The 14,816-nt window shown below is 45.8% G+C and overlaps 1 protein-coding gene across 1 annotated transcript in view; it reads left to right on the top strand.

Annotated features, from left to right (window-relative positions):
• The window catches only part of WNK3 (WNK lysine deficient protein kinase 3), an 81,755-nt gene that overhangs the window by 44,172 nt on the left and 22,767 nt on the right, over positions 1 to 14,816 (top strand). The window contains exons 11-16 of the mRNA XM_060269240.1: positions 1,788 to 4,634; positions 7,984 to 8,042; positions 9,721 to 9,868; positions 11,224 to 11,340; positions 11,812 to 11,961; positions 12,060 to 12,111. Of these exons, the coding sequence (XP_060125223.1) occupies positions 1,788 to 4,634; positions 7,984 to 8,042; positions 9,721 to 9,868; positions 11,224 to 11,340; positions 11,812 to 11,961; positions 12,060 to 12,111 (3,373 nt within the window). The remainder of the gene's footprint in view (positions 1 to 1,787; positions 4,635 to 7,983; positions 8,043 to 9,720; positions 9,869 to 11,223; positions 11,341 to 11,811; positions 11,962 to 12,059; positions 12,112 to 14,816) is intronic.

Here is a 14,816-nt window from a genome sequence, read left to right as displayed (position 1 = left end):
CCCTGAGTTGTGGCCCTGTTCTGTCAGCATCAGGAGCTGCGGTGGTGGTGCAAACATTTTCATGTACAGAGTATTGCTGTTCTATCTCAAAGTATGCATTACATGCAAATGTGTGCAATGGTACCCCGAACTAACTGCTTTAGGAGAGAAAAGTGGTAGAAGAAAGACAGTGCTCAACCCTATCTCTACCCATTGCTTTCATACATTTGTAGGTAATGGTAGCTTAGCTCCAGGGCCGTCTTAAGCACATCCAGCACCGTGGTGCAAAGGTCCCTCCGGCGTCCCCTCCCCTTCCCAAAATGTAGCCTGGGGCGGAGGGCGCCGTTGGGGCTGCCTGACTACAGCCTGTTGCCAACACTCTCGCTGCTGCCCAGCGGGCGTGAGGAGCTGGGCTGGCCAGCGAGTCGCTCAAGAGAGGCACACAGCACAGATGCCGCCGAGAGGGAGGCGAGGAGGAGCAGGAGAAGCCGCGGTGGCAACTCTGGTGACCCCCGAGCCTGCGTCCCGGCGTTGTTGCCTTTCTTCAGCCAATCAGGGTCAGCCTGCGCGTTTGTACACAGAGCCGAAAAGAGACGCCCGCCTTGCCCCAGCACCGCCACGGCCGAGGGATAGGAGGAGGTGGCGGCGGAGCCATAGGGCTTAGTGGCTCGTTGCGCCCCGCCAATGCTGTGGCGCCCCTGAGAGGCCGGTGCCCTGGTGTGACGAGCCGCTTGACCCTATGGGAAGGACGCCTCTGCTTAGCTCCAAACGCTCAGAAACTGATATCTCTGCAACACGTTGTGTGCAGCAAGTGGAGAAATGCACGCTGCATAAAAATTAATTGTGCAGAAAGGCTCTTGCACAAGGCTGAGGAATTAGCTTGATAGGTGGGGCTGTGGTGGTTTGGTCATGGTGGACCTCACAAGGCGCTATACTTTATCTACAAAAGCACTGCTTTGGGAGAGGACAGAAGAACTCCACATTCAAGCAACAAGAATACATTAGTTACAATTAACTCCAAAATGGATACATTAGTTACAATTAACTCCAAAATGGTAGCTTTTGTAAATAAATTACTGTACTGTATACCATTTACAGTACTCTACCATCTTGTGGGAAAAACCACTTTGTAATTTTTGAGTGTGTGTGTCTGGAATTGATGCTAGCCCCTCTTTTCTTATGGCAGCTACCTAAGCAGGCGTGCTTTGCTCTGAATATCTGATCCTGTGACAGTTGTAGGAGTTTTTATATGATGCAGTGGAGGCTGAAGCTTGAATGATACAATTCTCAGCTCTGTTTTAAGCAGAACTGAATGCACACTAGGAAAGGCTTGTAGAATGAAGCAGTGACAATCGGTTCCCTGTAGAATGTATTCATAGAATGGACCAACCTTCATGAAAAATAGTTCTTCTTCAGGCACCCTAAACATAAGAATTCAATCCATCATCCCACTCCTTCATTCTAGTTGGAACATAGCTAAGTTAAATACTGGTTGTCCAGCTACTGAAACACATTTGAAATTGCATAGAAGTGCTAGTGGTTCTTTTCTACCCTTCATGTAGCTTATAGATAAGGTGGTTATTTTGGAGCACTGAATGTGTGTTGCCAAGGTGATGGAATTTTACAAGCGGCTGTTTATTAACTTATACAAAATCCCCTGAATGTTGATGTTCTTTCTACAAGTTCTTTTTGTTATAGTCTTCTCAGAGTGATTCTTCTGTTGGTGGTGATGGTGAAGTTCCGTATAGTAAGATTTGGAGAAAGGACAATCAGTTTAACCACTTTTAAAAATATCTTCTTCTCACCAGGCTCCAGATGCACAGATATCCCACAGTGCAGAAGGGCAGACATTGGATGGATCCATCATGGGAGTCCCTCAGCAGATCTTGACAGCCACTTCCCCTCAGACTATCCCTGCTCCACAGATGGTGAACCAACACCTGCCAGCTAACATACCGTTGACCTCTGCTGCTAGAATCAGTAGTCAGGCTTCAGCTGCTGCAGGATCAATGGAACTGGAGCATGCTTCTGCCAGCTTTGTGCCTGCTGGTCATTCACCTGTGCTACAGGGGCAGCCTTCAGTTCAGTTTGTCAACAATATGCCAAGTTTAGCACAGGCTCTTCCTAACCCTTCAGCTCTGCCATCAGTTCCACAGGGAGTTACATCCATTCAACAACCCCAGCAAGTTCCCCAGCAGGTATCAGCTGCACAGCAGCCCCAGCAGGTGGTGTCAGTTCAACAGATGCCCCAGCAAGTTCCCCAGCAGGTGGCATCCATGCAGCAGCCCCAGCAAACTGCTCAGCAGGTGGCATCTACACAGCAGGCTCCTCAACACATGGTGTCAATGCAGCAAGTTCCCCAGCAGGTGGCATCCATGCAGCAGTCCCAGCAAGTTCCCCAGCAGGTGGCACCCATGCAGCAGTCCCAGCAAGTTCCCCATCAGGTGGCACCCATGCAGCAGCCCCAGCAGGTGACAATGCAGCAAGTTCCCCAGCAGGTGGCAACGATGCAGCAGCCCCAGCAAATTGCCCAGCAGGTGGCAACGATGCAGCAGCCCCAGCAACTTCCCCAGCAGGTGGCACCCATGCAGCAGTCCCAGCAAGTTCCCCAGCAGGTGGCACCCATGCAGCAGCCCCAGCAAGTTCCCCAGCAGGTGGCATCCATGCAGCAGCCTCAGCAAGTTCCCCAGCAGGTGACAATGCAGCAAGTTCCCCAGCAGGTGGCACCGATGCAGCAGCCCCAGCAAATTGCCCAGCAAGTGGCACCCATGCAGCAGCCCCAGCAAGTGGCACCCATGCAGCAGCCCCAGCAAGTTCCCCAGCAGGTGACAATGCAGCAGGTTCCCCAGCAGGTGGTATCCATGCAGCAGCCCCAGCAAGTTCCCCAGCAGGTGACAATGCAGCAAGTTCCTCAGCAGGTGGCACCCATGCAGCAGCCCCAGCAAATTGCCCAGCAAGTGGCACCCATGCAGCAGCCCCAGCAAGTTCCCCAGCATGTTCCTCAGCAGTTGGTGGCTATGCAACAGCCCCAGCAAGTTCCCCAGCAGATGGCACCCATGCAGCAGCAGCAAGTTCCATCCATGCAGCAGCCCCAGCAAGCGGCCTCTATTCAACAGCTTCAGCAGGCAGCAGCAATACAGCAGTCTCAGCATATTCCCCCACAAGTGGGCTCCATTCAGCAATCTCCACAAATTCCCCAGCAGGTTGGTTCCATTCAGCAGTCCCAGCAGGTTGTGCCAGTACATCAGGTCTCTGCCGTGCCACAGCCGATTGCACTTCCACAGTGCCCACAGTATCCCACACTGCCCCTCGATGCTTCAGCACAGCCTTCCCTGGTGCAGCAAGAGCAGCAAACTATTCAGATGCACCAATCCACAGATCAACATCCTTGTGTAAGGCAACAGATGTTATACCACCTGCCTCTACAGCAGCAGAAACAAGAGCAGTTTCTTTTCCAGGGCAGCTGTTCAGAGCAGTTGGCAGCTGTTGCTCAACAAGTTGTAGAAAAGCCGCAGCAGGCTGAGCTCGCGGGTTCAACTCCAGAGCAGGTGGCTTATCCCATCCAGTACCACCTGCAAGCCCCAGAACAGCTAATATATCATACGCAGCCCCCCAACCAGCTCCCAGCTTCAGAGCAGCTGACACCTCAAGTGCAGCCCACCAACCAGCTCCAGGCGCCAGAGCAAGCAGCATGTCAGATGCATGTCGCTTACACAATGCAAGGCTCCGATCAGCCTCCGTGCACAGAGCAACTGGTCTATGCAGTCCCTGGAGTGTATCCAGGACAGCCCTTGGACCAACCAACATATCCAATGCAGTCTTTTTACCAAGGACAGGCAGCTTTTGTAACCCAACCAGCGCCATATCTAGTTCCACCTCCAGAGATCCAGCAGGCTCACTTAGCAGTACAGGTCGCAGATCAACGGAGTTTTGCCATGCGCTCTCCTGAGAAATCGTTATATACGCTGCAGGATAGTGGCACTGGCTGCATGGAGCAGCAAGTTTGCCTAGGGCAACCAGTGGAGGCCCATGCCTATCCCTCTGAGCAGCTCCAGCCTGAGCCATCAACATATCTGATCCAGCAGGATTCCAGCATAGGGCACCAGCAGCTGCAGCCTCCACAGTTTGCAGAAGGCCAACAGCCAGGATCGCAGGCCCCTTTTGTCCCATCTCAGCCATCTTTTATCCCGCAAATGCAGCCACAGGCGTCCTATCAAGAGTTCAACCAGCATGCTGTTCCTCAGCCCCTCAACGCCACAGTCCCACAGTCTGCCCCAAACGCACCACAGACTGTGTCTTCCATGCCAGAACAGTCAGAGCCAGCTTATGCAAGGCAACAGCCACCAGAACTGCCCGGGCACCTGCATGGTCCTAGCCTCCTCCAGCAACCTCCAGCATTTCAGCCAGTTGACAATAACCAACCATTTACAGCTTCCTCAGTACAGTCAGCATATGTGCAGCAGCAGCAGCAGCAGCAGCAGCAGCAGCAGCTGCCAATGTGCCAGGGGTCCATGTTGCCTGCAGAGCCTGTGGTCCAGAAGCAGGTCCCTTCAAAGAGTTCTGGAGGAGCAGCAGCAGCCCTGAACCAGCAAGCATCCCTTAGCGCAGGGACACAGCCACACCAAGAACACATTCAAGGACAAGACATTTCACAGGTATATCATTTGGTTTTTTTTAAAAAAAATCTTGTTTCCTAGGATTCCACCCCCCCCCACCTTCAAACGAAAAGAGAGTCACAACAAAATGGCTAAGTATTTCTTTTTAATGGTGATTGCATACTTTAGGGCCAAACTGGATGAGATGTTCCATGCTTCTGTATCTGGCTGTCAGGGCTCTCCCCAGGCCATGCCCCTCCACACTGGCCTGGCCTGCTTGAGTGTGTTTGGTGGGCTGGAAAGTGCCTTTGAGCTGTGATACGATCATGGATTGGCTGGATGCAGAGGAATGGTGGGAGGCACCAGCTGAGGACCCCCCCACACACACACACAAAGGGAAGAGGGCTCAGAACCAGGGGCTTGGTGGTGGCTGGTCAGAGAGAGAAGAGGGTGAAGCAGAAGAGGTGACAGGTGACAGAAGAGGTGACAGTGAGAAGGGAGAGACTGTGGCAGAGAGCAGTCCAGAGGTAGAGACAGAAACGGGCTGGGGAGGAATGGGCCAGAAGGCAAAGGGGCTGGCTGTGGAAGAAGTCGAGAGTCTCCCCCTCCCGGTGCGACCTCCCCGCTGGTCTCCTAGAACACGCAGAGAAATCAAGAGGGCAGGGCAGAGCCGGGTTGTGCGCAGACGCCGCCTGAGACTGAGTGGGAAAGACCCTGGAGAGAAGGGGTCCCAGTGGGCACTGGGAAGGCAGGAATCTTCAGCCCTTGCAACTGCTTCATTGGGGCAAGACCTTGAAAGAGTTGCCGAGACCAACAGGCTGGACTTGTGGTTTGTTTCCTTGAATAAAAGCCTCCATTGATTTATTGTTTTGTTGCTGCCCTACGCCTGACTCCAGCCCTGACAGATGTGCCCCTTGCTTCCTGAATGAAGAGTGGAGAGGTGTGGGTTGAAACCCAGAGTGTAGCCTCCTGTGTACCAAGGCAAGAGTTGCATCTGTTGCTTGGCCCGCTTTTGCCCACCCCGCTTCTGGCACACAGGCCCTGGAAGGCAGCCCAGGAGGAAATGCAGCTCTCCAGCAGAAAAAGCTTTCTCTCCCCTACACAGTCCCCATAGCTTGGGTTTGTTTAGCATGGGATGGTGGTGACATTTTCTTCAGCGCAAACAAGACTCAACCAGAAACTCTTGTTATTTCTAGAGGGTGCAGAGTTAACCAAAAGTGTATCATGTTTTGTGTTTAATTTCTTGCAAATCAGATTTGTGTGCTTCTAATCTGCTTCACAAGTGGTATTTTTGACAAAGGTTTTAGATCAACTGGCAGGCATAGCCTTCCGTGAGTGCTACATGCAAGACTGGATTTAAACAATGGAACAATTGTTCTAATGCAGTAGCCCTGTCAGGAAAAAAGAGGGCAACCCTAGTCCCTCCTTTCTTTGACTATAGTCACACCTCTGCCAACCTGATGGTTGCCTTGTAGCTCAGTCGGCAGAGCATGAGACTCTTAATCTTGGGGTTGTGCCCCACATTTGGCAAAAGATTCCTGCATTGCAGGGGGTTGGACTAGATGACCCTTGTGGTCACAATTCTATTATTTTCTTTCTGCTTCCTCTTAGCTGGCCCTGCTTTGTCCAGCCACAGTGCCTTTCAACCAGCAGTGTTCACCCAGCATTCTTCTCCACCCCTTTAATACAGCTTTGACTGCCTTGTTTCAATGGTCCTCTCCTTTTGTTGGTCACTTTCTCCTTATCCCTGTCTCTTTTCCTCTGCTTCTACCACCTGCTGTTCTTTTAGGTTTCTGTGACTGCTTCCACACTTGACATGTACTGCTCCCTTACTCATGCAAGATGGCATCTTCCTCTCACCTTTTCCCTGTTCCACTTCCTTTTTTATGAGCTTAGAAAATGCAACTTTTTCTCAACTCTTTTCGTAGCTGCATACATTCCCTGGGCATTGGTGGGCTACTGTGCTGTTATTCTGGCCTATAGTGACCTGTATAGATTGTTCCACCCTTTTTCTAGATTGCTGTCCCTACTTTTTCTCTCTCTTGTTTGTTTCTCCTCTCTAAGAATTAGTTTTATCAGTTTGACCTTTCTCTTTCCAAAAAGTGTTGCACTTTTTCTCCCACTCCTTCTTACATTGCAGCAATGGGGGGACATGATAAGGAGTTCAGTGAAGGAGGAGGTAGTCTTCCCTCCCCGCTGGTCCCAGTGACCCCCCCAATAGCTGCCAAGTTTTCCCTTTTCTCACGAGGAAGCCTATTCAGCATAAGGGAAAATCCCTTTAAAAAAGGGATAACTTGGCAGCTATGCCCCCCCCTCTCAGTAACTGGAGTTGGGTTAAGAGGGACTCAGAACCTGGCTGCAGAACAAAGTGTTAGGGTCTGCCTTCAAGAAGTGTGGAGGTTGAGTTGCTCTTCAACTTTCAGCTGAAAGCAGAACCAAAGTGATGAGGGATTGCTAAATCATCCATACCTGGAAGCACCTTTTATCTCTGTTCATTGCAAACTCTTCCCTGTTCTTTTGGCTACCTGAGCCCCTTGTTCCTTAGTTAGCTTCATCGTCTCCTGAGACCTCTTCTTGCTCATCTTGCCTATCTTGACAAGATAGCTCTTGTCCTTAGGGTTAGCATACAGTTTCAGTTCTAGACAATCTGATTTCTCATTTCTGAGGAGAAACTATCTGTGAGCATCCCCTGTTGCCTATTTTGTGTTCTCAGCACTTTCCTTGTTGCAGTTGTGTCTGTGGATAAAGGTTTCTCCATTCTCCTGCATATCTAATCATGCCACCAGTGTTATTTGTAGCTATTTGTGACACCTTCAAACTACGTATTGGATTATAGACTGTAATCTAGTGATCCAGCACAATGCTGTGTCTATTCAATAAAAAGGAAAAATGTTGTGGATAAACTAGGTTCAACTTCCTTAGAGTGTTTTATCCTTTCCGCTTTGCATGCAAGAGGTGGTCATTCTAATGATCTTTAGAGACTGTCTTTAACTTTAGAGTAACTTGCCTCAGCTTTCCACTTTTATGACTTTTATTTTCACTTTTTCTCCTGGGATTGCAAATAGCAAGCATACATTTCTGAGACTGTAAATATTTTCCTAACCATGGATGGGAAATAATTTCAAAGCAAATGCAAAGCTTGGAATAGAATCTCAAGAGCTAGATATTATTCGAGGTTATCTTTAGAACTGGTGCTGAATGCTACTAAGAAGAAGAAGTAGTAGAAGAAGAAAAAAGCAGATCCAGGTCCTGAGGATGTCAGTCTGGAAAAGTATGACTGTGTTCCATTTCAAACACACAAATTGTTTGCATTTTGTGTAATTACTTAATTTGCTTAGTATCGCTGCATCCAGGTGAGGATGGCAAATGCAGAACCAACATAATTAATTTTCTCCCTCCCTATTTCTAGGCTTCCGTCTTGGTACCAGAACAACAGCCATCAGTTCAAAAGCAGGATTTTGTTCAAGGGTGAGTCTGCTCCAAGGTTAATTCCTTGGCCTGGTGAAAGGCAGGAATGCTAAGTGCATGGAGATCAAAACTAGTGGACATCTCCATTTTCTATACAGAGAAGACAAGCTCAAGGCTTGCAGAGGGGTGGGAAGGGGGGAGTTCACTTCAGCCAGAAGAAAGCTGGCAGAGTTGTGGTAGGGAGAAACATTATTGAAGCATATGTACACAAAGATAGGAACTCTCATCATTCTCTACCTGCTAAGAACTTCAGTTAAATTTAGGGAAGTAAATACTTAGGATAACTATTTGAATATTCTGATCAAAGCAGTAGTGTGCTAGAAAGTTAAGTTATGGATTTCACTGGAAGACATTAGGTTTGGGATTCCCAGCAATTGCTAGTCCTCAATGCCAGCGCCAAACCTTTTACTAAATGAGATGTGGGCTAAATGGCACCTTCCCTAGCCCCACCTCACAGACTAAGGTCACCAGTTGAAAAGATTTTGCTTCATCAATCTCTCCTTCCTCCCCAGTCATGTTACCACCCCCTTGATGCAGGGTCCAGCCCTGTGCCTTATTACCTTAAGGCAAGGACTAGTCCTAGTCTCCCCATAACCCCCCTCCTTCTGTACATCTGTTTACTGAATTTTATGTGCTCTCATACAGCCATGCCCCTGCTTTAGCTGGCTGTTTTTACAGTTTGTAGTATGTGGGAAACTGTTACAGGGGTTGCTAGGATATCTGTGGCATGTGTTCGGCTGTTGATAGCCAGGCCGTGACTGAATCCTGTTGACCACATGTACTAAACCAGCAACAGAAGTGGAAATGCCCAGCAGCTGCCTATTGATTGCATCCTCTAGGACTGGCATCTGAGGCAAAGGTGCCATCCATTAGATGGATGCTACTCCATGCACCACTAAGACAAAGTAAAGAGAACAATAGTAAGAAAATGTTTGTGAAGTACTTTTCCTGAGTGTCTGCAGTACTTTAGAAGACACTTCGTACACAACTACAAAGTTGTGTGGGAGCAAGTTCTCCATGGCTTCCCTACATCCATTTTGTTGCAGTAACCTTAAGTGCAGTAATCTGGGTCTTTCTCACCTGATCATTGCCTAGAGGACAGCTGGTGGAAGGGTAGGCATTGTTGGTCCCATCTATGTGGCACTGGGATGTTGAACATGACCACAGTGGCCTAGAAAGAAGCCAGGGAAATCCCGCTATCTCACGGATAGGGTAATGTATACAATAGGGGAACCATCAACAGCCCTGTAAGATAAGCTAATATTCTCCCCATTACAGATGCAGTGTGTCTGTCTCTCTGTGTGTAGTTGAGACTGGGAGAAATGTGGTTTGTCCAAGGAACCTATGTGAATTTCACCCATGTGAATTTATGTGTTTAACCATCAATGGCAGTGTGACAAAATAAATGCATATATACCATAGACAGCATTGTCTGCCTATGGTACCTAACCACCTTCAACTCACTTAAAAAGTAGTGTTTGTCGCCAGCCCTACTTTGATCTATTTCCCTATTCAAATATTGAATAGGTTTGCGGCTGTGAGGTAATGCAAGCCCTCATTTGGGCTAGTTGATAAAAGGAAAACAAAAATTTACTTAAATTAATGTTCAGAAGTTACAGAGAGCAAGGTCTCAGTGTGCTCCTTCTACGAGTTCTCACCTCTTTTCCTATCTTTTAAGGCCGATTCCTGATGTAGCCATTCAGAAGGAAGGTACCAATGGATGTGACCTTCCAAGTGGAAATGGCAAACAAGACAAAAGCAAGCAACGGAGAGCTTCCTGTGCCCGAACAGAGAAGGGAACCAAATTTCAGCTCACTGTGCTGCAGGTGTGCATGTTTTAAAAATCTAGGCTAAACCATGTATAGCTCCAGAATAGAATTCAATGGAATAATATCTGCCTGGAAAATATTTTTGAGGTTGTTTATCTGAGCTCTGCTACCATCTGCAAGCAATGCTTTAATGACTATGAATTCTGCAAGTATGTGTGGAATTCAATTGGAGTATGTGTCCAGAGAATGAGATCCACTAATGCAATGAGACTTTTCCACCCTCTCCTTGCCCTGCATGACCCCTAAACCTTTTCTGAGTTTTCCCCCAACCCTCCAGAGCAGATTTAAATGGTGCAGGAGGGTGCACAGGGGTAGGAGAGGGTGGAAAGTTTCATTGTACGGGGACTCCTCATTCTGCACATGCAATGACTTAGTTGAATCCTGCCCTTGGACTCCAGATAATCATTTGTTTATCTGGTTAATATATGTTATGAAGAAGCCCTTTGGCTCAGTCAATTCTTATATTCACAGATGATATTTCAGGGGGCACCTCAATATGGGGAAACAGAATAGCAAATTGTTATTTTAACACCATCTTTGAGCAGAAGAGCACCTTTATGACTTTGATAATGTCAGATGTGCCTAGAATCAGTTTTTGTGGATGGTAAATTGTGGGATGAATTTTGAGACTTGCAAAATGGACTGATAAAAAAAATTGATTTATCCAATGTTGTACACAATTAATGTTTATATTCTGGTTTGTGTGTCTAGTGTCAGAGATACCGGTAGCAGATGACTTCACAGTTTTTTGTGTACAGTATCTTTTTAGCTTAAGTTTATTCTTGCTGCTTCACGAGATCAGAAAGGAATGGGTTCAGGTCAATTGCTTTTAAAACAACGTAATGTGTGAACAGGATCTAGAATCCATTCCAAATGTTATTGAAGGCAAGTATTTGGAAACAGTCATAACTGGAGGGAAAAATTTGAATATAGTCTTTGGGGGAAGAAGTATATTTTCAAGCCTCCAGCAAATGCTTATAAAGTCTTTTGATGGAATATTTGAAACTGAGGTCACTAAATCCCAAAGACCATCAAGTGCTGGCATTTTCAACAGATGCCAAATTCTACAGAAATGAATCCTATCTATATTCATTATCATACTATAGGGCATATAATGTGTACATAATTATCTATTTAAAACAAAAATCTATTTAAAACAACAAAGATAATAGGTAGTGTTAAACCTTTTTAGTTATTGGTGCTTTGCTGCTTCAGCCTTTGGACAAGTGCTGTCATTTTACAGGATTGGTGTCACACCAGTCAGGTAGAGGTGATCTTTGCTAAGAATTGGAGAAGAAGAGGCAGGTTCTGACTCTATCTAATTACACAATACCCCCCCCCCTTTCAATCAGGTGTCAACATCGGGGGACAACACTGTGGAGTGCCAACTCGAGACTCATAACAACAAGATGGTCACATTTAAATTTGATGTTGATGGAGATGCTCCGGAAGACATTGCTGACTACATGGCAAGTTTCATAGAGCCTGCTTTCCACTAGAGATTTCTTGTTCAAATGTTTGGGTTGCTCAAGACAATGTGTCTTATTCATAGCATTTCTCAAGATATGGAAACCCCTGAGGTCTAACCTTAGTCTTCCACTTGACATGCCCTTGACTTGCACAGATTATTTTGAGAACTAACTTTGAGAGGCTTTGGGGAAAGATCCTAAAAATGGGGCTGCTAGAGGAATCAGTGAAAACTGGGCATGGAGGTCTGACTAAACTCACCCTCCCAGGCACTGTCGCCTTTGGAAACGTCACATGTAAGGACTTCAAGACATGCGTTTTAAAAATCCTTAAACCATTTGAACTAACCTAAGTTATGATTTCAGGTTTGCTGCAGACTCCTGCAGGCCCATCTGTTGTTCCTTGCATTAATAAGATTCAAAATGGTGTTTTAGCCCTAAACACTAGAAACCTGTTTTTTCCTTCCCTGTTAGGTTGAAGATGACTTTGTGTTGGAAAATGAGAAAGAGAAATTTGTTGATGAACTGAAGGCTATTGTTTGCCAGGCCCAGGACATCATCCGCAGTCTTCCGGTGGAAGAGCGAACTACTGGCACAGAGTCTACACCTTCTGATCTTACCCAAGTAAGTTATGTTTGTTTAGTGATACCACTTTTCTGGGAAAGTGTGTGCTTGTATTGGGAAATTCCCTTTTTATATTTATCTATTCATTTTTAATTCAGACAGGATCTTCTGAACAAGTTCAGATAAACCCAGCATCTACTCAAACTGGCAGTAAGTAACTATTTTAAAACATTTAACATTGAAGGTCAAACAAAAAACAAAACAAAACCACCCTCCTTAAAGGTGAAAGTGATTAAAATAGTGGATATTTTGACAGGAACTAAAGCAGATTGTTCCTTGTCAGTTAGGCTGACTTTTGTCTCTCAAATTTTCTTATGGAAGTTCACGTCTTAGGTGGAGTCATCTTGGCACATATAATTGATTCTCTGCAATGGTCCTGATAACTGTATGGGAAGATTCTAAAGATTTGGAGTGGCATCATTCAAGGCTGAAATAAGACATTTAGAAGGCTGTTATCAATTAAACAGTATATACATTTAAAATAAATAAATAAACAAGTTCTTAATGAGTATAGCCAAATTGGTATCAATTCTGGGGGTGGTTTGATGTAGCTGAGCAAAGAAAAAGGTCTGGATTTTACCTTTAGGAAACTAGAATCCAAATTCCTTCATTGTGGTTGGTAGTGATTCTTTACATTATCCTAAAGCAGGTCAAGTTACAAGCCAGCTTCCATACTTCTAGAAGGATAGCCAATTAGGTGCCCTCCAGATGTCGTTGGACTACATGGCCAAGTTGCTGGGGCTGATGGGACTGGAGTAGGATAATAACTAGAGGGCATCATGCTGTCTACCCCTAACTTACATTTTGTGATGTGGTTTGAAGTGACTGAAAATCTAGCCAGTTCAAAATTTACTTCTTGAGGTTGACTACAAAAATACTCCTATGTTTATGTAGCAAATATCACGTGTGGTGTCATCAGTTGTGAAATGTGGCGTGCAGATTTAAATGGCTGAGTTTCCATTTAAGAAATACAGAAGCAATGGTTGAAAGAGGGAAAGATGCTCTCTCTTGTGTATGGGATTTTTCTTAGTGGAAAGTGAAATAGGAATGCACACTGTCAACTGTGTTTCTTTACGTGATATGAAGGCAGTTACTTACCAAGATGGACTACTTTTCAAGCGGATCAGAAGAGTCCAACATTTTACTTGGCTACTCTTTGTTCCATTAACACTGAATGATCTCTTTTTCTCTGATTCTGGTATGACCTTTGTATCAACAGAACAATGCCAGTGGTATGTTTGTTTGTTACCCACAAGTTGAGCATCTGTCTGCTCTTGATTTGCCATTTCTTCCTGCTCCATTGCATTTATATTTTTGTGTCCCTGGAGGACTGGAACACTTTGGCCAGGATCCAACAAACCATAGTTCCATGCAATTAAGGGGAACTTTGGGTGTGTTTCTGAAAGAGAAGTCTTCCTTACTGCATGTCAGAGCAATTCTGAAACTGAGGAGAACCTTTCAAAAGCAGACTGTGTTATAGCACAGGGATCAGCTGTTCAAAGATATGTGTATATATATATTTAAATCAAGCATGTTTAAAGCCTGAAGCTATTGTGCTGAACACATTGATAAATGTTTATTCGGACTACTAATAAGAGGTACATATTACAGTTACTTGTTTGTTAAATTTGTATCCCACCAAATGGTGTTCAAGGCAGCAAACGGTGTTCAAGCGATAAATGTAGATACTGTTCCCAATGGCAGAGTGTTACAGGTTTTTGTCTCATACCAACAAGTGTTCTTAATACAGTATGGTATAAGCGGAGTAAGCACTATGATAAAAATGAGGTGTACAATGTCATCCAGGTCCAACTTAAGAAGGAAATACTGGATTAAAAGTAAATCTACTGAAACTGGATAATGACCCTATTATTTTATGGATAATTTTTGAATCATATGTCCTTGTTAAATGATTTGAGCTTCTTAACTTGCAGCCTAGAGTCATGGGCTAGTTTCTGGTAATTTGGTGGTACTGTTTGTGAGAAATAGTAGTGTAACAGAATATTCCTGTTGTCGTCTGAGCAATGTGACACGGCAAAACCTGCAACCAGTGCACCAACACATGCCTGATCCTGACTTATTTATTTATTGCATTTATATCCCACTTTTTTCTCCAAGGAGCTCAAAGTGGTGTAGATGGTTCTCCTCCTCCTCATTTAATCCCCACAACAACCCTGTGAGGTAGGTTAGGCTGAGAGGCAGTGACTGGCCCAAGGTCACCCAGTGATCTTCATGGCCATATGGGGATTTGAGACCTGGTCTCCCAGGCCCTTGTCTGACATTCTAACCACCACACTGGCTTTAGTGAAGACAGGGATGGGAAAGGAGGTACATGCATGGCACAATGCAAACTCTAAAGCAGAGCTTTCCAAACTGTGTGTCATGACATGTTAGTGTGTCGGCTGCGGTGTGTAGGTGTGCCACACAAATGCTCCCCACGCTCCTCCCAGGGCTGGAAAGGGGTTAGTTTAGCTTCTGGTTTGCTAGTAAAACTGAACTACTGCGTTGCGAAATTGTGCATGTCAAAAAAAAAAAAGTGTCACCAACATGAAAAGTTTGGAAAGCTCTGATAGTCCCTATAAATCAAAGGGGAAAGCAGCAGAACTCAGGCAAAGCCAAGGAAGGATGGCTTCACCGGCAGCATTCATTTTTTTCTATGCAAGTACACTGATCCAAGGAAACTGGAGAAAGTCAGATCACTTGGGCCCATGGCAACAATCCCACTCTGATCAATTGAGTTTGTTATGGTACTCCTTAAGTCTATTAGAGTTGCAGCCTTGGTGCCTTAAGGCCAATTCCAGAATCCTGACTGCTAGGCCTTGCTGTTCCTAATGCTTCTGCTCACAGCAGCAGTG

Source organism: Zootoca vivipara, chromosome 16 (genome assembly GCF_963506605.1).
Source record: "Zootoca vivipara chromosome 16, rZooViv1.1, whole genome shotgun sequence".
NCBI classification, from domain to species: Eukaryota; Metazoa; Chordata; class Lepidosauria; order Squamata; family Lacertidae; genus Zootoca; species Zootoca vivipara.
Note: the sequence above shows the minus strand (reverse complement) of the source record. Positions and strands in the feature narration are given on the sequence as shown.